General features: G+C 49.0%; 1 protein-coding gene across 2 annotated transcripts in view; it reads right to left on the reverse strand.

Moving 5' to 3' along the window:
- The window catches only part of grin2aa (glutamate receptor, ionotropic, N-methyl D-aspartate 2A, a), a 475,972-nt gene that overhangs the window by 53,456 nt on the left and 399,072 nt on the right, over positions 1-23,444 (reverse strand). For both annotated transcript variants that reach the window (XM_072481712.1, XM_072481711.1), the window contains exon 12: positions 21,782-21,969. In XM_072481712.1, the coding sequence (XP_072337813.1) occupies positions 21,782-21,969 (188 nt within the window). The remainder of the gene's footprint in view (positions 1-21,781; positions 21,970-23,444) is intronic.

Here is a 23,444-nt window from a genome sequence, read left to right on the forward strand (position 1 = left end):
CCTGACCAGAATGTCGGGTAAAGCTCCCATCTGCAGCAACCATAGGTTCACGCCAACGCTGACTGACGCCACCTTCAAAAGGTGGGGACAGGACGGAGGGACACTGACAGTCAGGGACCTATACACGGACGGCAGGATCGCAACACTGGGCGAACTGACAGAGAAATTCCAGCTAGCCAGGGGGAACGAGCTAAGGTACCTGCAACTAAAAAACTTCCTACGAAAGGAGACAGGGACATACCCACAACCACCACGCCAGACACTACTGGAAGAGTTACTGGATGCAAGCATACTAGATAAAGGAAACTGTAGTGACATGTATGACCGACTGGTAGAAGGGGCTGACACCGTATTGGACGCAACAAGAATGAAGTGGGAGGAGGACCTGGGAATCGAAATAGGGTGGGGACTCTGGAGCGAAGCACTGCATAGGGTCAACTCCACCTCCATGTGCACAAGGCTCAGCCTGACGCAACTAAAAGTGGTACATAGAGCCCACTTAACAAGAACCCGCATGAGTAGGTTCTTCCCGGAGGTGGAGGACAGATATGAACGGTGCGAAGGAGGCCCAGCCAACCACGCCCATATGTTCTGGTCCTGCCCCAGACTTGTGGAGTATTGGACAGCCTTCTTCGAGGCAATGTCCAAGGTGGTGGGCGTGAGGGTGGAGCCATGCCCGAAAGTGGCGGTCTTCGGGGTTTCAGACCAGCCTGATCTATTCCTGGGGAGGAGGGCGGACGCCCTTGCCTTTGCCTCCCTGATCGCCCGCCGTAGAATCCTGTTCGGCTGGCGGTCAGCAGCACCACCCAAAGCTGCAGACTGGCTGTCCGACCTCTCGGAATCTCTCCAAATGGAGAAAATCAAATTCGCCGTCCGAGGGTCAGACGACGGCTTCCACAGAACGTGGGAGCCATTCACCCAATTGTTCCGAGACCTGTTTGTGGCCAACAAACAAGCAGAAGAATAGCCAGGTAGCCAAGAACCAGGGGAAAGCAGCCAAAGCATGAGAGGGAGAGATAGACCGGGAGGGGGGGACAGCTAAATCTAAGAGGAAGGAAAGGCAAGCCACGGGGGGGGAGGGGGGAGGGGCAGGAGCAGGGGGCGGGGGGGGGGGGGGGTAGAGGGAAGAGACGGAACAATAGAGGAGAGCCAGGGAGGGGGAGGGGGGAGGCAGGGAAACGTTAACAAACTTAACGTCCACAGGAACAGAGAAAACGGGGAAGACGGGAGGGCCGCAGAAGCGGAAGTGCGCAGAAGCGGAACGAGACGACAACGGCAGCGAACTCCGTCTGGGAGGAGCAAGGGACGACAACACCACGAACAGATACCTACTTATGTGTGTAAATAATTTTGCCAAGTGTACAGAGCTGCTGCTGTTGAGCATAATACCGCCCAAAGGCTTCTCAGGGAAAATTAAAACGTCAGCAGCAGCAACGACCCGTAGGGGAGTGGGGGTGAGGGCTCCGTTGGGAGGGTGTGAGAAGACTGAGGCGCGAGGGGTCACGTCTAGTCAATTGCTATTGTATATTCTCTTTTTGCACTATGTTAATGTTCACTCTATTTTGCTGTGTTAGGATTATTACTATTTATTATGAAAAACTTTGCAAAACCTTAATTAAAAAAAATATATTTTTTAAAATTCACTGGGCGCAATTCAGCAGCCTCGTTATGCCCAACTTGGTGTTGGGATGAGGCCACTAAATGTCGTGAGAGACCACTTGCTAGAATTTCATGAGACATCGCGATCTGGATCTAGCTCTCACTGGGCGTGATCCAGATCAGCATATTTAAATGAGCCATTCGGCTCATTTAAATATATGTTCACCAGATTCACCCGGCGCCCAGAAACGGCTGTGCCTGGGAGACATCGCCAGGGTGCCGTTTAGTACTGATCCACACAAAAGGGGGCCAGTCGTAACAGTACCTGGAGGGTGGGAGGTCTCAAAGCCATTGGACACTCCCCCCGGGTGGTCGAGGACATGGCAGGGTGGCACTCTGGGTTTCCCTCTGGCACCAGGTCACTGCCAATCTGACACCCTGCCAGGGCTTTCTTTACACCCTGGCAGTGCCTTCTTGGCACCTAGCAGATTGTATGGGTGCCAGGGATCGGGCCCGGCGGGACTTTACCAGGTTGAGGGGGGGGGGATAAAGGGGGGTTCCCGAGGGCCTCCACATGGTTTTGGGGGTGAGGTCGGGTCAAAAATGAGTGGGGGAGGGGCACCTGAAAGGGGGTTGGTGGGGAAAGGATTGATGCAGCCAGTCAAAATGGCGCCCCATCTGCAAGGAACGTTCTGCTGGCGAGCTGAAATCCCTCTGAGTGCGCCCCCGGCAGAGAGAATCTCCTCAAGGCCAAAAATAATGGCCAAGTTCCGTTGAATAGCATAATGTTTCTCAGCACTGCAGGCGGCAAGAAATACCACACTAAACGCGTCATTCAGCGCATTTAACTCAAGTCCGCTGAATTGCGCTCTCTATCTCTTTTTCAAGGGATAAGCTGTTAATCGATATATATTGTAACTCCGCTAACTCCCGCATCTATTGTGTTCCTCTTTCTTAAACCAAGGATAGTCTTCCACCATGGCAGGCAGTACCTTTAACCATGTCCTAACCATGTGCATCCCATTTCCTGCCCTTCTGCTCTCACCCCTTCCCAATTCTCCCAGAACCAAAATAGGATTTCCCTCATCCTCACCTTCTGACCCACAGGCTCTATATTCAATGGATCAGCCTCTGCCATTTCTATCACCTACTCTGTGATGCCATAACTTTCCCCTCTCTTTTCAGCATTCCGAACAGACCATTCCCTTCATGACACCTTGGTCACTCCTCAATCACCTTTCCACACAAGGGCCGGAGATGCAACACCCTTCCTTTACCTCTTCCTTTACCACCATCCAAGGCCCTTAACATTCCTTCTAAGTGAATCAATGTTTTAACTGTTTTTCTTCCAATTTACTATACTTTATTTGTTGATGACAATGAATGAGAGATCAAATGTAAGTTGGATAATTGCTTTGTGGAACATCTCCATTCAGTCTGCAAACTCGAACTCGAACCTCCGATCACTAGTTAATTAAATTCTCCACCCCAATACCACTACTTCAGCTGCACTTTCACTGTTAATGTAATTCGAACCAATGCTTGGTATTAAGATCAACACATACAAAACCAAAGTTTGTAAAGGAGGCCATGGCCATGCATCACATCCATGTTCTCTGTCATCTGAATGGTGCATTGAACTAGGGGATTCAAAACACAAAAAGAAAACAGCAAACCAGTTTTTGCAGGTGTAGGAAGAAGTAGCAGCTGGCCAAACAGTCACACACTGTTCCTGAATTTGAGTAATTGCTCTGCAAATCCAATCAATCCAGTTGGTTTATGTCAAGTCCACCTGTGATGCAAAGTACACTTCCCATGTATAAAATTTGTTAAGATACCAGAGCAGACCCCAACATTTGTTAGGGAACTGGACAAGGAACCTAAACAATTTTTAAAAATTTTTAAAACTGTGAGGAATGGGTACTTCAGCCCGGGAGTGATGACTCTGGCCAATAGGTATTTTTTATATTAAAACAAACTTTAATTTAAACACATAATCAACCACATTAACATCTAACAAAATAGCTTTACAATTATCAGCTAAACAGTTTTTAAAAGAAGGTAAAACTTAAAGTTGCTATCTACACTTGCTACTAACTCCAGTTAAGCAACCCAAAACAGTTCAAATGACACTTATAAATGAAGTTAACAAACAGATTTACTTGCTTAGTTGTGTCGACCTTTGGAGAGAGTTCCTTTCAAATGCAGATACAGTACACTTCAGCTCAACCTAGCAACATTTGGCAAAACTGCTGTTCAACCTAAATCCTTCTGTCTTGTCTGACTTAAATCCTATGGTAAACTGCAAAACTACAGACGGACCTGGCTCCTTCCATTAATTACATGGTGGAGGCAGTGTCATTGAATCTGTATCCCACTAAGATATCACATGATCTGCTTAGCTGGGACTAAACATAACCCCTCATGAATTATCTACTCTCCGGGGAATCTCCAGCAATCATAACAATGTTCCATTAGCTCTCTATATGCAAATGAGTAAATGCTTAGAATCCATCATGACCTCAGATTTTACAACTTCTTAATTATAGCTTTAGCAGACACAGTCTGGATAGCTTAACTTTGGTTCTTTAATAATATTACTGTACCAAATATATACCTTAACCCAGGCTTTTGAAACATTACTGCAACAGATATAAAATATAATAGGTAACAATGTTTACATTCATCACAAAATAAAATTCCAACTGCACACACCTCCTCACGACACAAAATAAGAGCTAATGTTTTAGGTCCAAACATATTAACATGGCTAGCAGATTGGTTAGAGAACAGGAAACTTATTAGCATGGATAGAAGATGGGACTAACAGGAAACTGAGACTGGCCATAAACAGATAATTATCGGGTTGGCAAGTTGTAACAGTGGAATGTCACATGAATCAGTTCTGGGGCTGCAACTATTTACAATTTATTTAAATGATTTGGATGAAGGGACGAAAGTTCCTGATGACACACAGATAGGTAAAAAGTTGTGAAGAGGACATAAGGGATCTGTCTGCAAATGGATAGGTTAAGTGAGTGAGCAAACATTTGATATATGGACAATACTATGGGAAATTGTCCAGCATAAAAAAGCAGTATATTATTTAAGTGGTGAGAGATAGCAGAATTCGGAGGTACAGAAAGATCTGATCACAAAATGGACCACTAATCACAAAAGGTTAATGTGCAGATACAGCAGCAATTAGGAAGACAAATGGAATATTGCCATTTATTGCAGGGGGAATGGAATATGAAAGTAGGGGGGCGCAATTCTCCCATCGGGAGACTAAGTCCCGACGCCGGAGCAAAAACCGGAGTGTTTCACTCCGGCGTCGGAGGCCATTCCCAGCCCCCTATTCTCCTGCCCCTGGGGGGCTAGGAGCGGCACCGCGTCATTTATGCCTTGGTGCCGCGTAAAAGCGGTGCCGCGTAAATTACGCGACCGGCGCCACGTAAATGACGTCACCAGAGCATGCGTGGTTGCCGTCCTCCCCGCGGCCGCCCCGCAAGAAGATGGTGGATCGATCTTGCAGGGCAGCGGAGGAAAGGAGGTCCTCCTTCAGAGAGCCCCCCCTCGGTGCAGGAACCCCTCTCGCCCCCCACAGGCCGCCGCGCCCCCCCCCCCCCCCAGCGTTCCCGCACTGTTCCCACCGGCAGCGAGCAGGTGTGGATGGCGCTGGCGGGAACCTGTCGTGTTGGGCAGGCCGCTCGGCCCATTCGGGCCGGAGAATCGCCGCTCGCCCATTACCAACGGCAAGCGGCGATTCTCCCAGCGGCCAGCCATGATTCGCGCCACGCCGGTTTGGGGGGGGGGGGGGGGAGAATCGCGTGCGGGCGTCGGGGCGGCGTGGCGGGACTCGCGCAGCGCCTGGGCGATTCTCCCACCCGGCGTGGGGGGGAGAATTCCGCCCACGATGTTTTGCTACAGCTGTACAGAGCAATTATGAAACCATGGGCGAAGTTCTCCGGAAACGGCGTGATGTCCGCCGACTGGCTCCCAAAACGGCGCAAATCAGTCGGGCATTGCGCCGCCCCAAAGGTGCGGAATGCTCCGCTTCTTTGGGGGCCGAGCCCCAACCTTAAGGGGCTAGGTCGACGCCGGACGAATTTCCGCCCCGCCAGCTGGCGGAAAAGGCCTTTGGTGCCCCGCCAGCTGGCGCGGAAATTACATCTCTGGGCGGCGCATGCGCGGGAGCGTTAGCGGCCGCTGACGGCATTCCCGCACATGCGCTGTGGAGGGAGTCTCTTCCGCCTCCGCCATGGTGGAGACCGTGGCGGAGGCGGAAGGGAAAGAGTGCCCCCACGGCACAGGCCCGCCCGCGGATCGGTGGGCCCCGATCGCGGGCCAGGCCACCGTGGGGGCACCCCCCAGGGCCAGATCGCCCCGCGCCCTCCCCAGGACCCCGGAGCCCGCCCGCGCCGCCTTGTCCCACCGGTAAGGTAGGTGGTTTAATCTACGCCGGCGGGACAGGCATTTTAGCGGCGGGACTTCGGCCCATCCGGGCCGGAGAATCGCGCAGGGGGGCCTGCCAACCAGTGCGGCGCGATTCCCGCCCCCGCCGAATATCTGGTGCCGGAGACTTCGGCAACCGGCGGGGGCGGGATTCACGCCAGCCCCCGGCGATTCTCCGACCCGATGGGGGGTCGGAGAATTTCGCCCCATATCTCGAGTACTGTGTATAGTTTTGGTCTCCTTATTTAAGGACGCACATCATTGCATTAGCAGCAGTTCAGGGAAGTTTCACCCAGCTGGTTCCTACGATGAGGCGTTTATCTTATGAGGAAAGATTGAACAGGTTGGGTCTGTATCATTTGGAGTTTAGAGGAATGAGCAGTAATCTTATTGAAATATATAAAATTCTGAGGGGGCTTGACAGGGTGGAAGTGGAAAACATGTTTCTCCTTGTGGGGGGACACAGTTTAAAAATAAGGGGTGTCGCATTTAAGATGGCGAGCAGGAGAATTATTTCCCAGAGGGTGATGAGTCTGTACAACTGCCTTCCCCAGAAAGTGGTAGAGGCAGTGTCATTGAATATTTTCATGGCACAGCCAGCTAGATTCTTCACTAAAATGGAGTCAAAGGCTATCGGGGATAGGTGAGAAAGTGGAGATGAGGCCACAATCAGATCAACCATAACCTTACTGAATGGTGGAGCAGGTTCAAGTGTACTCCTGCTCCCAGTTTGTATTTTTACAAATGTGCGCATGTGTGCAATATTTTTAGGCTTTGGCCATGGAAAAGTTGGAAACACGCCAGCGTAAAATGGTGTCACAATTCTTCCAATGGCGGGTTAATGGTAAGTCAGGCTTCCCGCTATCTGGTGACATGAACACCATTTGCATTCATTTATCTCTTGAATAACAAATTGCCCACTTGTATCCCGTGAGGCCTTCCATTCTTGCATCACGCCAGGAGGAAATCATGCCGACCTAAAACCTGATTATTAATGAGTGGCATGCACAAGACGGAGCTCAGTTTGCCAGAGTATTCGATGTAAGTGCAACAAAGCCTTTCTGCCGTAGCGCTGCACTGCTCCTGATACATTCTCCACCGCTACTCTCCACCGCTCTGCTGGAGAAGACAAGTTCTTGCCTCGATCTCCATGCCGAGCTGATCTTCATGGACAGCACCGTGCTGCTGGACCCATGGGCCCTCCTGTGTCATCGCATGAGATAATAATAACAATCTTTCTTATTATCACAAGTAGGCTTATATTAACACTGCAATGAAGTTACTGTGAAAATCCCCTCGTCGCCACACTCCGGCACCTGTTCGGGTACACTGAGGGAGAATTCAGAATGTCCAATTCACCTAACAAGCACGTCTTTGTGGGAGGAAACGGGAGCACCCGGAGGAAACCTACGCAGACACAGGCGAATGTGCAGATTCCCCACAGTCAGTGACCAAGCCGGGAATCGAACCCGAGCCCCTGGCACTGAGAAGCAACAGTGTTAACCACTGTGCTACTGTATTGCCCATATCAGCACTGCGTCTGGGGTTGGGGGGTACAGGGGCCGCCTTTCCACCGGTGCCACACACCAGTGTCTATCTGTACAAAACTGTGTGGCAAGACTCATGTAACCACGACAACATGCTCCGAACCTCCTCTTGCTGTTGGGTGTTCTTGAAGAATTTTGCCCCTTCAATCAGGAGGTTCCTCCAAGTCGGCCTCATCTGAGCAAGGGTCTCCCAGGTATTGACATTTATGCTGTATTTCTTGAGGTAAGCCTTCAAGGTGACTTTGACGGACTTCCTTTGTCCTCCTCTTGTTCAGGATCCTTTCTTGAGCTTGGCAAAGAAGATTTGCTTTGACAGTCGGGACTCAGGCAGCCTAAGCACATGGTCACGCAATGGAGTTGGTTTCAGATGATCATGGCCTTCATGCTAGTACTCTTGACTCCCTCAAGAACGCTGATGTTAGTTTGCCTGTCCTCCACCTGATGCGGTAAATTTGTCTCACAGCGTTGATGGTACCTCTCTAGGGCCTTGAGGTGGCATAACGTAGTCCAAGTTTCTGAATCATATACAAGAGTGGGAGGACAACTGCCTTGCACATGAGGATCTTGGTATCAGCATGAATGTTGCGGTCATCAAAGACTTTCGTCCTTAGACGTCTGAAGACAGCAGTCACGGATTGGGTACAATGTTGAATCTCTGCATCTATGTCAGCCTTAGATGAGAGTGGCTCCCCGGGTAGAGGAAATGTTTCACGTTTGGGAGGGTTTCTCTGTTGATCTTGATGGAGGGAGCGACCTGATCTTACCCTGGGGCAGGTTGGTAAAGATCTTGAGTCTCCTTGAGATTGAGACTGAGACCGATTCTTCAGTATGCTTCCGCAAAGGTGTCACGTACGGCTTGTAGACTCTCCTCTGAGAGAGCAGAGATGGCCTTGTCATCCGTATACTGAAGCTCCACGAGCAATATCAATGTCATTTTCTTGTCGGATTTCAACATGTTGAAGTTGAAATGTTTTCCATCCTTCTTGTAGACGATGTCCACTCCATTGGGAAGCTTATTCTTGACAAGGTGAAGGATAGTGGAAATGAACATGGAGAAGAGGGTGAGGGTGACAACACATCCTGCTTGACTCCTGTCTTGACCGTGAATGTTTCTGTCTTATTTCGGTGAGGATTATCACTGACATGTTGTCGTGGAGGAGTCGGAGGATGTCGATGAATTTCCCTGGGGTGCCAGCATTTGACAGGATCTTCTGTAGCGATTGAGTCAAAAGTCTAAGTCCGATCAATGAAGGTCACGTGGAGTGGTTGATGTTGCTCCTGGCATTTCTCTTGCAGTTGTCGCACAGTGAAAATTGTGTCTGCTGTTCCACGATTTGATCAAAAGCCACACTGGCTTTCCAGAAAGATTTCTTCAGAGACTGGGAGAAGGCAGCAAGAGAGGTTTTGGGCAATGATCCTCCTGATGACGGGGAGCAGGGAGATTCCTCGATAGTTCCCACAGTCCGCTTTGTTTCCTTTCCTGAAGATGGTGGTGATGATGGCATCCCCGAGATTGGCTGGGATTTCTTCTCTAACAGGTGGCACCTCTACCTGAACATTGTGAGGCTTCGGGTAAATGGGAGAGAGAGGGAGGGTCAAACTTCATCCTGTAATACAGGTGAAGCACCACCATCTCCATACACAGGCAAAATGACATCTTCCAAAATCGAAAGTAAGATCAGTTCTGTCTGGAAGGTGTATGATGCAGTGTTGGATGTGCTACAATAGACAGGGTCCAGGTCAACTACCCAGCTCTTGGAGCCCATTGCCCAGGAAGCAACATCAACCCAGATTTGTAAATTTGTGCTTTGAAAGGGAAAGGCACAACTCAGTAGCTTCATGTCAAATTTGGAAAAGTTACATAGTGGAAGATAGAGATGCATCAATTCTGCCATCCCATCAATGAAGGGGAGTCATGGGTTACTGCCATTCATCAGTGGTCAAACCGATTCCATTCATTCATCATGAGAAAACAACTGCTCAAGTTGTCAAGCCAATGACTGCTGTTCAGAGCCACATTGGGTTCAATGATATAATTCACAAGTTTGCACCCCCACAGAGCTCCAGATGTATCACCTGTGGAATGGAATGTTGTGTGTCACTTCCATGTCACATCCATGTGCTGGAGTCCCAGGGGTAAGGTAGCATGAGGAACAATGCAATCTAAGGTGCCAAAGCTTAGCTGTCCAACTTCCTATAGGTCTCTTGTTTAAACCTTTGTTTGAAGCACCCTTTAAGCATTCTATTTTTCAATATATCTTTTCAGAAATGCGGCAAAAGTGAGAATGGACCCAGTCGTCCAGGGAGTTTTTATACAAATTTGAGGCAGGAGGCGGTGAAGGGAAAGGTGTCTGCATGTTCTTCTCTAACAGGAGGCACTGCATGCAGGACGAGGCCAGCAGAGCGTGAACATCAACAGGAGGCTGCAGAGCAGAGAATCCGACAGTGGAAATGACTGGCAATACTGAGGATTTATCATCCGCGAGTGTTCTTTCTATAAAGAGTGAGAGGCATTCCATCAATGTGCAATCATCAAACGCAAATATTGATGTGTATGCACGGTTGCCTTGCAGTTGTCAAGTCTCCTACCTTCTCAGTCACTCCCAGGTGCCTGGGTTACCCAGGAGCCAGAATGTGTGCAGGGATGGGTCCTGGAGGATAAGGGCTACCCACTTAAACACTGCCTAATGACTCCAGTGCGACATCCTTAAGACACCTGCCAAGGAAAGGTGCAACGCCTCTCATGCCTTACACCTTACACTCCATCATAGTGCAGATCATGGGACTCTTGAAGATATGACTCAGATGCCTGGATCATTCAAATAGCTCTCTGCAATATGCACCAGAGGAGATTTTGCTGTGCCCTTCACAATCTGGTTATGCAGAGGCCCTACCACAGGGTGAACTGGAAGAGGAGGAGCCCTCCTCGGAAGATTGGATGGTGGTGTTGTGAAAGTCTTGTTGAGTGAATAAGTGTTGCTATGTATCCCCGCAATGGAGTGTGTGAGATCCATGAGGAGAGTAGCCATTTGAGTACATGGTGCTATGCGGAGTGTGTGCCAGTGGAAGGAGCTGAGAGAGGACTTAAGCTGGCAGAGCGGATGAGACCATTCATCCACTTCTTGCACCGGATGGTGCTTCGTAGGCAGGTGGTACCTGCTCTGATCTCCTGGGAAGTGCCACCTAGGCATGCAAGGTGAGGTTGGTGTGCTTCTTTGAACTTTCCCTGGAGTACATCATATGGCAGGGGGATTGGACTATGGCAGTGAAAGTCGGTGCTGTCTTCTTGAGGCTGCAAGCCTTTTACCTCTGGATTGCTGACAATCTGCATGATTTGGTGAAGCCAGCTGGGCTCGATAGTGATGTCACTGTGCTGGACTGGTATTTAAATATGGGACCATCAAACCCACCAGCTGATGATTAGTGCCAAAATATGAGAATTATAGTCTGTTTCTCTCTCCATAGGGGCTGCCAAACCTGCGCGGGGCAGGATTCTCCGACCCTCCGCGCACTGGAGTCAAAAAGAACAAAGAACAAAGAAATGTACAGCACAGGAACAGGCCCTTCGGCCCTCCAAGCCCGTGCCGACCATACTGCCCGACTAAACTACAATCTTCTACACTTCCTGGGTCCGTATCCTTCTATTCCCATCCTATTCATATATTTGTCAAGATGCCCCTTAAATGTCCCTATCGTCCCTGCCTCCACTACCTCCTCCGGTAGTGAGTTCCAGGCACCCACTACCCTCTGCGTAAAAAACTTGCCTCGTACATCTACTCTAAACTTTGCCCCTCTCACCTTAAACCTATGCCCCCTAGTAATTGACCCCTCTACCCTGGGGAAAAGCCTCTGACTATCCACTCTGTCTATGCCCCTCATAATTTTGTATACCTCTATCAGGTCGCCCCTCAACCTCCTTCGTTCCAGTGAGAACAAACCGAGTTTATTCAATCGCTCCTCATAGCTTATGCCCTCCATACCAGGCAACATTCTGGTAAATCTCTTCTGCACCCTCTCTAAAGCCTCCACATCCTTCTGGTAGTGTGGCGACCAGAATTGAACACTATACTCCAAGTGTGGCCTAACTAAGGTTCTATACAGCTGCAACATGACTTGCCAATTCTTATACTCAATGCCCCGGCCAATGAAGGCAAGCATGCCGTATGCCTTCTTGACTACCTTCTCCACCTGTGTAGCCCCTTTCAGTGATCTGTGGACCTGTACTCCTAGATCTCTTTGACTTTCAATACTCTTGAGGGTTCTACCATTCACTGTATATTCCCTACCTGCATTAGCCCTTCCAAAATGCATTACCTCACATTTGTCCAGGTTAAACTCCATCTGCCATCTCTCCGCCCAAGTCTCCAGACAATCTAAATCCTGCTGTATCCTCAGACAGTCCTCATCGCTATCCGCAATTCCACCAACCTTTGTGTCGTCTGCAAACTTACTAATCAGACCAGTTACATTTTCCTCCAAATCATTTATATATACTACAAAGAGCAAAGGTCCCAGCACTGATCCCTGTGGAACACCACTGGTCACAGCCCTCCAATTAGAAAAGCATCCCTCCATTGCTACCCTCTGCCTTCTATGGCCTAGCCAGTTCTGTATCCACCTTGCCAGTTCACCCCTGATCCCGTGTGACTTCACCTTTTGTACTAGTCTACCATGAGGGACCTTGTCAAAGGCCTTACTGAAGTCCATATAGACAACATCTACTGCCCTACCTGCATCAATCATCTTAGTGACCTCCTCGAAAAACTCGATCAAGTTAGTGAGACACGACCTCCCCTTCACAAAACCGTGCTGCCTCTCACTAATACGTCCATTTGCTTCCAAATGGGAGTAGATCCTGTCTCGAAGAATTCTCTCCAGTAATTTCCCTACCACTGAAGTAAGGCTCACCGGCCTGTAGTTCCCGGGATTATCCCTGCCACCCTTCTTAAACAGAGGAACAACATTGGCTATTCTCCAGTCCTCCGGGACATCCCCTGAAGACAGCGAGGATCCAAAGATTTCTGTCAAGGCCTCAGCAATTTCCTCTCCAGCCTCCTTCAGTATTCTGGGGTAGATCCCATCCGGCCCTGGGGACTTATCTACCTTAATATTTTTTAAGACACCCAACACCTCGTCTTTTTGGATCACAATGTGACCCAGGCTATCTACACCCCCTTCTCCAGACTCAACATCTACCAATTCCTTCTCTTTGGTGAATACTGATGCAAAGTATTCATTTAGTACCTCGCCCATTTCCTCTGGCTCCACACATAGATTCCCTTGCCTATCCTTCAGTGGGCCAACCCTTTCCCTGGCTACCCTCTTGCTTTTTATGTAAGTGTAAAAAGCCTTGGGATTTTCCTTAACCCTATTTGCCAATGACTTTTCATGACCCCTTCTAGCCCTCCTGACTCCCTGCTTAAGTTCCTTCCTACTTTCCTTATATGCCACACAGGCTTCGTCTGTTCCCAGCCTTTTAGCCCTGACAAATGCCTCCTTTTTCTTTTTGACGAGGCCTACAATATCATTCGTCATCCAAGGTTCCCGAAAATTGCCGTATTTGTCTTTCTTCCTCACAGGAACATGCCTGTCCTGTATTCCTATCAACTGACACTTGAAAGCCTCCCACATGTCAGATGTTGATTTGCCCTCAAACATCCGCCCCCAATCTATGCTCTTCAGTTCCCGCCTAATATTGTTATAATTAGCCTTCCCCCAATTTAGCACATTCATCCTCGGACCACTCTTATCCTTGTCCACCAGTACTTTAAAACTTACTGAATTGTGGTCACTGTTACCGAAATGCTCCCCTACTGAAACATCTACCACCTGGCCGGGCTCATTCCCCAATACCAGGTCCAGTACCGCCTCTTCCCTAGTTGGACTGTTTACATATTGTTTTAAGAAGCCCTCCTGGATGCTCCTTACAAACTCTGCCCCGTCTAAGCCCCTGGCACTAAGTGAGTCCCAGTCAATATTGGGGAAGTTGAAGTCTCCCATCACCACAACCCTGTTGTTTTTACTCTTTTCCAAAATCTGTCTACCTATCTGCTCCTCTATCTCCCGCTGGCTGTTGGGAGGCCTGTAGTATACCCCCAACATTGTGACTGCACCCTTCTTATTCCTGATCTCTACCCATATAGCCTCACTGCCCTCTGAGGTGTCCTCTCGCTGTATAGCTGTGATACTCTCCTGAACAAGTAGCGCAACTCCGCCTCCCCTTTTACATCCCCCTCTATCCCGCCTGAAACATCTAAATCCTGGAACGTTTAGCTGCCAATCCTGCCCTTCCCTCAACCAGGTCTCTGTAATGGCAACAACATCATAGTTCCAAGTACTAATCCAAGCTCTAAGTTCATCTGCCTTACCCGTAATGCTCCTTGCATTAAAACATATGCACTTCAGGCCACCAGACCCGCTGTGTTCAGCAACTTCTCCCCGTCTGCTCTGCCTCAGAGCCACACTGTCCATATTCCCTAGTTCTCCCTCAACGCTCTCACCTTCTGACCTATTTCTCCCGTGCCCACCCCCCTGCCATACTAGTTTAAACCCTCCCGTGTGACACTAGCAAATCTCGCGGCCAGGATATTTATGCCTCTCCGGTTTAGATGCAACCCGTCCATCTTATACAGGTCACACCTGCCCCGGAAGAGCTCCCAGTGGTCCAGATAACCGAAACCCTCCCTCCTACACCAGCTGTTTAGCCACGTGTTTGTCTGCTCTATCTTCCTATTTCTAGCCTCACTGGCACGTGGCACAGGGAGTAATCCCGAGATTACAACCCTCGAGGTCCTGTCTTTTAACTTTCTGCCTAGCTCCCTGAACTCCTGCTGCAGGACCTCATGCCTCTTCCTGCCTATGTCGTTAGTACCAATATGTACAACGACCTCTACCTGTTTGCCCTCCCCCTTCAGGATTCCCTCTACCCGTTCGGAGACATCCTGGACCCTGGCACCAGGGAGGCAACATACCATCCTGGAGTCTCTTTCACGTCCACAGAAGCGCCTATCTGTTCCCCTGACTATAGAGTCCCCTATAACTATTACTCTTCTGCGCTTTGACCCTCCCTTCTGAACATCAGAGCCAGCCGTGGTGCCACTGCTCTGGCTGCTGCTGTTTTCCCCTGATAGGCTATCCCACCCGACAGTATCCAAAGGGGTATACCTGTTCGAGAGGGGGACAACCACAGGGGATTCCTGCACTGACTGCCTGCCCTATCTGGTGGTCACCCATTTCTCTGCCTGCACCTTGGGTGTGACCACACTTACATAACTGCGATCTATGACGCTTTCCGCCACCTGCATGCTCCTAAGTGCATCCAATTGCTGCTCCAACCGAACCATGCGGTCTGTGAGGAGCTGCAGTTGGGTGCACTTTCTGCAGATGAAGCCATCCAGGACGCTGGAAGCCTCCCGGACCTGCCACATCTCACAGTCAGAGCACAGCACCCCTCTAACTGACATTGCGTCAATTAATTAAAATTAAAATTTGTCTTTTTTTTTATAAATACTTTTTTTTTTTTTTAAATTACAAAGTTACTGTCAACTATCTGTTTCCTAGCACTAGATTTCTAATAGAAATGCGATAGCTAACTATAATATCCTCCGATCTCTGGCTTAGATATCCTCTAAATTATAATTAAGTTATTATGTTTAATTAGTTCCCAAATAGTCAAAAAAATTTAGGTTAGAATCCCAACCAGCCACTCAGGTCACAGCTTTTCTGTCCCCCCCGACACACACAATTTGAAAAAAGGTATAAAAGTAAAAATCACTTGCTTACCTTCTGAGATGTTCTCAGGTTCTCTCGCTGACAGAGACTGCTCCTCCACCTCCAATCCTTGGCCTGCACAATGCTAATAATATATAATATAATATGGCACTTACCTTACACCAATGGGTCTTATTATTAGGTTAGAGGAGGAGGGTGGGTGGGAGACACTACACGTGTAGTGTCTCGGGTTTCCTCTCCACCAGAATTTATTGGGGGGGGGGGGACTTGCCAGAGGTCGAACTTCCGGTTCCCGCCGAAATCCAAAGGGCTGCTCCTGTAAAGGTAAGTGCTTTTAAACTCACTACTCACCTCCAAGAAGGCCCCTGCGCACCGCTGCCGCCGAAATCCAATGGGCTGCTCCTGTAAAGGTAAGAGCTTTTAAACTAACTACTCACCTCCCAGAAGGCCCCTGCGCACCGCTGCCGCCGAAATCCAAAGGGCTGCTCCTGTAAAGGTAAGTGCTTTTAAACTCACTACTCACCTCCAAGAAGGCCCCTGCGCACCGCTGCCGCCGAAATCCAATGGGCTGCTCCTGTAAAGGTAAGAGCTTTTAAACTAACTACTCACCTCCCAGAAGGCCCCTGCGCACCGCTGCCGCCGAAATCCAAAGGGCTGCTCCTGTAAAGGTAAGTGCTTTTAAACTCACTACTCACCTCCAAGAAGGCCCCTGCGCACCGCTGCCGCCGAAATCCAAAGGGCTGCTCCTGTAAAGGTAAGTGCTTTTAAACTCACTACTCACCTCCAAGAAGGCCCCTGCGCACCGCTGCCGCCGAAATCCAATGGGCTGCTCCTGTAAAGGTAAGAGCTTTTAAACTAACTACTCACCTCCCAGAAGGCCCCTGCGCACCGCTGCCGCCGAAATCCAAAGGGCTGCTCCTGTAAAGGTAAGTGCTTTTAAACTCATTAGGCATTAGGTCATTAGGCAGAATCCCGCCCCGCCGCTGGCTGCCGTATTCTCCGGTGCCGTTTTTCGGCTGGGGACGGGATCCCCGCCATGCCAGTCGGGGGCCTTTGGTAGTGGCTCCCCCGGCAATTTTACGGGCCCCGATGGGCCGAGTGACCGTCCATTTTTGGCCTGACCCGCCGCCGTGAATCACTCAACTTACGTACTGGCCGGACCTGGCAGGTAGGCCGGCAGGGGCAGTCCTCGGGGTGGGGGGGTCCGACCCTCAGGAGGGCCCCCACGGTGGCTTAGACCTCGATCGGGGCCCACCGATCTGCGGGCGGGCTTTATCCGTGGGGGCACTCCTTTCTTCTGCGCCAGCCCCTGTAGGGCTCCGCCATGGCCGGCGCGGAGAAGAGAATCCGCTGGCATGAATCTGCGCATGCGCCAAAATATGCCGGCCACTCTGCGCATGCGCAGATTCATGCTGGCGGTTTCGCGCATGTGCGAGATCACGCCGACCCTTCAGCGCATGCGCGAACTCGCGCCGTCCCTTCGGCGCCGGCTGGAGCGGCGCCAACTCCTCTGCCGTCCACCTAGCCCCCGAAAGTGCAGAGAATTCCGCACTTTCGGGGGCTGTTGATGCCGGAGTGGTTGGCGCCGGTTCTCCGGCCGGCGTGGGGGTCTGAGTCCCCAGAGGGGAGAATCCCGGCCGCTGTGTTTTTCCAGCCTTTTCTGGGTTTTTATGACTGGGGAATTAGGATTAGATGAAGGTTCGTAGGAGTTTCATTCAAGGCATGACACCAGTGTGGATCATTTGGACTGAATGGGCTGTCTGTGCACTGTAAATTCCATGTAATATGTAATATGTTGACAGTCGGTACATCTGCTGTGTGAATTAAGCACAACAGGATTTCAGGAATCTGTCTCTCATCACATGAATAAAATCCTCTATCTTCACTTTCACAGTTTGACATTGTCTCAACCTTTTCCTGTGAGACAGCATCCTAGTAATTTAACAAAAAAACATTACATACAGAACTCGCACTCAGCACCAAGACTGCAGGGAAATGAAACAATGGCAGAGATCATATACATCACCTTACTAACTACAAGAGTTATGGATAACAGACTTTGTGTATATGGATAAGAAAAGCCCAGATATCCCATAGCTCTTTGATCATAAAGAAAGAAAAAGAAAGAGAAGGAGAGAGCAACGGCCATATGTTACCCTCCGTATTTCAGAATCTATGACTATTATGACAATTCATGTTATAAAACAAATGCATTGAAAAGCAATGTTGCCACAGTGGGTCTGTGCTTTGAAGTTTACAAGGTTGTCTTGGTAAATATTTCTTAAGATAAACCCAAATGGAGGAACCAGCAATCGATTATCTCGCATTGTGCCTCAGAATTTCCAATACATTACAACGGATGTTGACTGAAAGATAACACCTTTGTGCATGACTAGTATAATGCCTCTGTCACTTTCGTCCACAATGTGCGCGGACCTCCGAACCCTTGGCCCATCTCTTCAGGCATCTCTCTTCGCCGTGGCACTCACCCACCTCCTGCCGTGGACATGTTGCCGAAGCTGTGTCCCATCCGCTGGATGTTCGGATGTTGGCTATTGCATGAGTGGTGTTGCCTCCCACAGTATTCAAGCACAGTGCCCAGTTATCAAGGTGTTATTGAGATGCCAGGCAATGACTCCCACATGCTACATGGCCCGCCCACCCACAGGAATCCACTTGGGTTGTGTGAAGTGCTCACTTGACCATGATTGCCAATTCCCTATTAGCGATAGCCTTCAGTCGCACAGCCTGAGGCCTCGGCAGTCGCTAGTGGTTATGGGTGGCTGGTGGGGAAGATGGGCAGGGACAGGAGTTGCCTCCAGAATGGGTACACACGATCCAGGGGTTGGCATGGTGGTGCTGCGCGTGGTTGGCCCCGGTTGCACCCCCAGCTCCTCCCCCCTCCCACCCTTCCATGGTGGCCCACCCCTGCAGAGGGTTCCCCACCTCGCATTGAGCACTGGGGCGGCAAAAGGAGTACTAATCGGCGTCAGCGTGAACACTTGCTGGGGAGGCCGCTGAATGACGGGATGCCTTTGGATATGGGGTCGCTCTCATTAATTGTATGGAAATAGGGTTTAAGCGGTGATAATTGGTTTCGCCTACAGGAGCGGGCTGGTTGCCTCGCAAACTGGTGCCTGGCATGGTTCTCATTTTCTTCCTCTACCGCTGTACACCAGCCTGGTTTCGCCTGAGCGACAGTGTAACGAGGGCGGAGAATCGCACCCTTAATGTTCCCTGATGTATATGATCCCTGCCATTGTTTCATTTCCCTGTAGTCTTGGTGCTGAGTGTGAATTTCCCGGTATGAAATGTTTTTTGTTGAATGACTAGGATACTGTGACACAGGAAAAGGTTGAGACAATGTCAGATGGAATTGGGGTTTGAATTGTTTAATAGATTGCAATTGTTGGGCACGATTCAGTGACCCAGTTGTGCTCGGCACAGATTCAGGCGCAGCTGGTGAATCACGAGTGAGCCCCAAATTGGGCTCCGCTCTGGGAGCGAAGCTACATCTGACTTGCTCCTTCCAGCGCGATCTGGGTCGCGCCCTCGCTGGTTGAGATCCAGATCTGTTAATTTAAAAGAGTCTCATGGCTTAATTAAATACCCGGACCCCGGATTCACCCGATGCCCAGGACTCACCGGCCATGCCTGGGAACCTCACCAGGACGACATTTACTGCTGATCCTCACAAATGTGGACCAGTCATAGCGGCACTTAGAGGGGGTCTCACAGGTAATTGGAACCCCAGGTGATTGAGGACAGGGCAGGGTAGCACCCTGGCACTCCCCTGGCACCTGGACACCTTGGCAATTCCAACCAGGGTGTCCAGGTTCTAGTTCGACACTGCCAGAGGTCGGGCGTGGTGGGGGGTGGGGTCCTGAAAAGAGGGGGGCAGATCAAAACGGCGCCCCGATCTTCAAGGAGCCTTTCTTGCTGGAAACCCCTCTGCGTGCGGCCGTGTCAGGGGGAAACTCCCCAAGGCCAGCGGTATCCACCGAGAAACAACCCACTAAACGTGCCGGTCAGCTGACCTTGAACCCGCTGAATCGTGGTCATTGTTTAATAGACTGGACATTACATAAAGGGAATACAGGTGGCACTGTTTTGTTGTAGGAGAAGTAATTACTGAACACAATAAACTTGGAGTAATAAACTTGGAGTTGAAATGAAGACGTGCCCTAGTTCTTATTCGAAGCTTGACATCATTGCTGCTTCTACTTAGGTTGAAATTAAAAATCTCGACACTGTTAAACAGGTCAATGGAAAATAAAAGCTAGCTTTTTAGAAAAGTCGGTTACTGATTTGCAATGAGCCTGCGCTGCAGTTGTAGATCAATCTCACCTCCAAAGTTTCTTCAAAATACTGTCATTTAAATCAGTTATGAGCAGTGTCTTTGTTACTTATCTCTGCTGTAGTGCAAAAGTATAGAAGTGAAGCTGAATCAGGCGTAGTGGGTATACATATCTCAACGCTGTGTTTCATGCCTGATTGACGTTAATTGGATTAGCTGTCAGTGGATGTTGGGCCTCCACAGACAGCATATCCTTCAGTAAGTAACAGTAAGTCAGCAGTAACAAACATTGGGCCAGGCTTGAAGGTAAGTCCTGGAATGAGCAGGTGTAGAGTGGTAATGGGAAGGGGGCGGATAGAGTCAGGGAAGCCAACAGCAATTTTAGGCCGCAGCCAGGGATGTATGACAAATTAGTCAATATTTGGTTGGCCATCTCTGTCCTTTCAGCATTAGATGTTAGTTCTGAAATCCAGCCTCATTTCAACCAAGTTTAATCTCCACTCAAGTGAATTTATAGTTTTGAAAAAAATAGGAGCCAACAATAATTACACAGAATAAGTCTTGGGTTTACATGTAGCTCTATATTTGGGAAAACAAGCCTGAGATTTACCACAGGTATTGGGGCACTTATGTCATGGTACAAACCAGCTCCTGAGCCCCCATTGAACCTCCCCCCCCCCTTACCCCAGAGCTGCCGCACAGAGGTCATCTTCATTTAGCTGATGGCTTCCCCATTGGTGGACATTCAATTCACCTTTGGAATTTTGCTGTAAAATTGCTCCTATTGCCTCACTGCGTCATATTGGCCTCACCACCTTCCACGAGTTGATGAAATCTTGGCCATAGGAACAGGACTTGTTTATTTGGCTTAAAAGCTTATTCTAATGATTAAAGTGAATCTGTATCTCAACTCCATGCCCCCATATCCTGGATACCCTTACCTAGCAAAAATAAATTTTCAAAATAAGAATAAAAAAGAACTGATGGTGACCCATGACCGCTTGTATCCAGAAGGACACGAGCAGCAGACACATGGGAACACCTGGAAGTTCCCACTCACCATCCTGACATGGAAATATATCCCAATTCCTTCACTGCCGCTGGATCAAAATTCTGGAATTCCCTCCCTAACAGCACTGTGGATGCACTTGCATCATGTGGAGGCAGCGGTTCAAGAAGGCAGCTCACCACCACCTTCTCAAGGGCAACTAGGGATGGACAATAAATCTGTCATGATAGAACAGTGACAGAAAATACCCAACTGTACACACAATACCACTGTCCTGAAAGGCATAGTCAATCTAATCTAAATCAATTCAAATGATCATATGATTGATTAAAATTCAGCTCATGGATCCTTCTGCCAATAAATCAATGTCCACAACAGAGATTCAATATAGCATAAACAGTAAATGGGAAAAAAATCAAATTATCTTCCAAAACATTTCACATTCTATTTGTTAATCTCAAACGGTTCAAACTCTAAATGTAATTAAACAGTTTTACACCAGAACATGAAGATGATAGGATGCAGGGTTGGAAAAATTGGTCCAATTTGAGGGCAGACAGTACAGTGAAAAGCCAAAACACTGTGAATACTGGCAATTTGGAATAAAAACAGAAAATGCTGGAAAGACTCAGCAGCTCATGAAGGAAGTTAACATTAACGTCTCAAGTCTTATGAGGCTTCATCAGATCCATCCTCTCAGCTGCCAGAGTAACTGCACAAAGAAAAGGAATCAAAACACAAAAAGCAGGAAACTTACTCGAAATATCCCCATTTAAAGAACAAAATAAATGGGAGAGAATTCAAAATTCCACAGCAGTGTATCATTTTATTAACTAATTTATTTTTAAATTCCTGCCTGAAAATATTACTTCATGTCACCATGACTTTGGCACATTTTGTGCTAAATGTTTCACTATAAATTCTTAACTCCACATTTATGATGAAAACTGCTGCTATAAACTGGTGACATTCGAATTATACTCATTCACTGTGGTTAATTCCTCAATTGGTACCACAGAGAAATCTTTTCTAAATTAAGGTTCAGGAACTGAACGATAGGGGAAAATTTAACCAGAAGCGTAAAATAAGTGTGTACATTCAACAGAAACTTATGAGCTAATGGATAACATAAAGCATCCATACCATCACCAACAAACTGCAGGAGAGCCAGGTCAATCTGACGTTTCCAAGGTGAGCTTTTCTGCAAAGCTATTCCATAACCAGTGGTCGAGAAAACATATCCACTGCCAATTGTCACAAGCTTGCAGCCTTCATCTCTTCCTGCCATGTAATTGAGCACAGCCGCATCATATATGAATGCATCCAACTTTCTAAAATAGAAGAAATAAAACTACTGAAACAGCATTACCAGATTTTACAGGAAGAATTTGCTGCAGGAAACATTCATGCATCATCACCAACATTTGAAAGCACTGCCCTGCGTGTAAAGAGAAGTAACTGCCTATGCCACTGAAAAGCCAGCAAAAGATGAACAAATGGCTTTGGCTGATTGCGTTCTACTTACTTTAAAAAAATTATCTGAGTGCTTTCAACACTATTTCAGTACATTCTTGGCAGTGTTGGATACCTTTTATGGGATTAAACTCCAGCATGATGCCACATCTCACCCTCACCCTCCATCGGTCAACATTCCCACTGACACCCAGGTCCACTCCTCCACTGCCCCAAAACTTTTATTGTCTTCCCATGGCACCTTCTCTTTTAATCACGGAAGGTTCAACAGCTGCCCTATTACCTCCTCCCTCCTCACTTTCCAAGGGCGCAAACTCTTTCACTTGCACCTCCTTCAATTTGCTCAATTGTATTTTCTGCTCCCAGTGCAGTCTCCTCTACATTGGGAGACTAAACGCAGACTGGGTGACCACTTTGTGGAACACCTTTGCTCCGTCCGCAAGCGTGACAACCTACCGGTACCTTGCATTTCAACTCAGCATCTTGCTCTCATGCCCACATATCCATCCTAGGCCTGTTGGAATGCTCCAGTGATGCCCAACGCAAACTGGAAAAACAAGACCTTATATTCCGATAGGCGTGTTTACAGAGCGTAACCTTTCTCCACCATTTTCACGCACCCACCATTTTGTAGTTTATGTTTTTGTTGTTTTTCGGTTCCCTTGGCCTGACCCAACATAACCCCGTCCCTCCCCCACATGCCCCCTGTCCCTTGTTCAGATTTTCTCACATTAACACATTCTGTTATCTTACCTTTTGCCACTATTAGCACTCTTCATCTCTTAATGGCACCATTAACACTCTCTTTGTCTCATGCCCATGACACTTTTGTCAATCTCTCCCGACCTGTTCCTGTTCTTCTATTCTGCCCCAACTCCTCCACCCACCTCTCCTACTATATAATTCATTACATTTCTACCTTTCCTCAGTTCCGCAGAAGGGTCATTTGGATTCAGAACCTGGGGCGTCATTCTCCGACCCCCCAGCGGGTCGGAGAATGGCCGTTGTCCGCCGCGAATCGCGCCCCTGCCGGTTGCCGAAGTCTCCGGTACCGGATATTCGGCGGGGGCGGGAATCGGGCCGCGCCGGTTAGCGGGCCCCCCCCCCCTCGATTCTCCGACCCGGATGGGCCGAAGTCCCGCCGATAAATTGCCTGTCCCGCCGGCGTAAATTAAAGTACCTATTTACCGGCAGGACAAGGCGGCGTGGGCGGGCTCCGGGGTCCTGGGGGGGGGGGGGGGGGGGGGGGGGGCAGGGCGATCTGACCCCGGGGGGTGCCCCCACGGTGGCCTGGCCCGCGATTGGGGCCCGCCGATCCGCGGGTGGGCCTGTG

This window comes from Scyliorhinus torazame, chromosome 17 (assembly GCF_047496885.1).
Source record: "Scyliorhinus torazame isolate Kashiwa2021f chromosome 17, sScyTor2.1, whole genome shotgun sequence".
NCBI classification, from domain to species: Eukaryota; Metazoa; Chordata; class Chondrichthyes; order Carcharhiniformes; family Scyliorhinidae; genus Scyliorhinus; species Scyliorhinus torazame.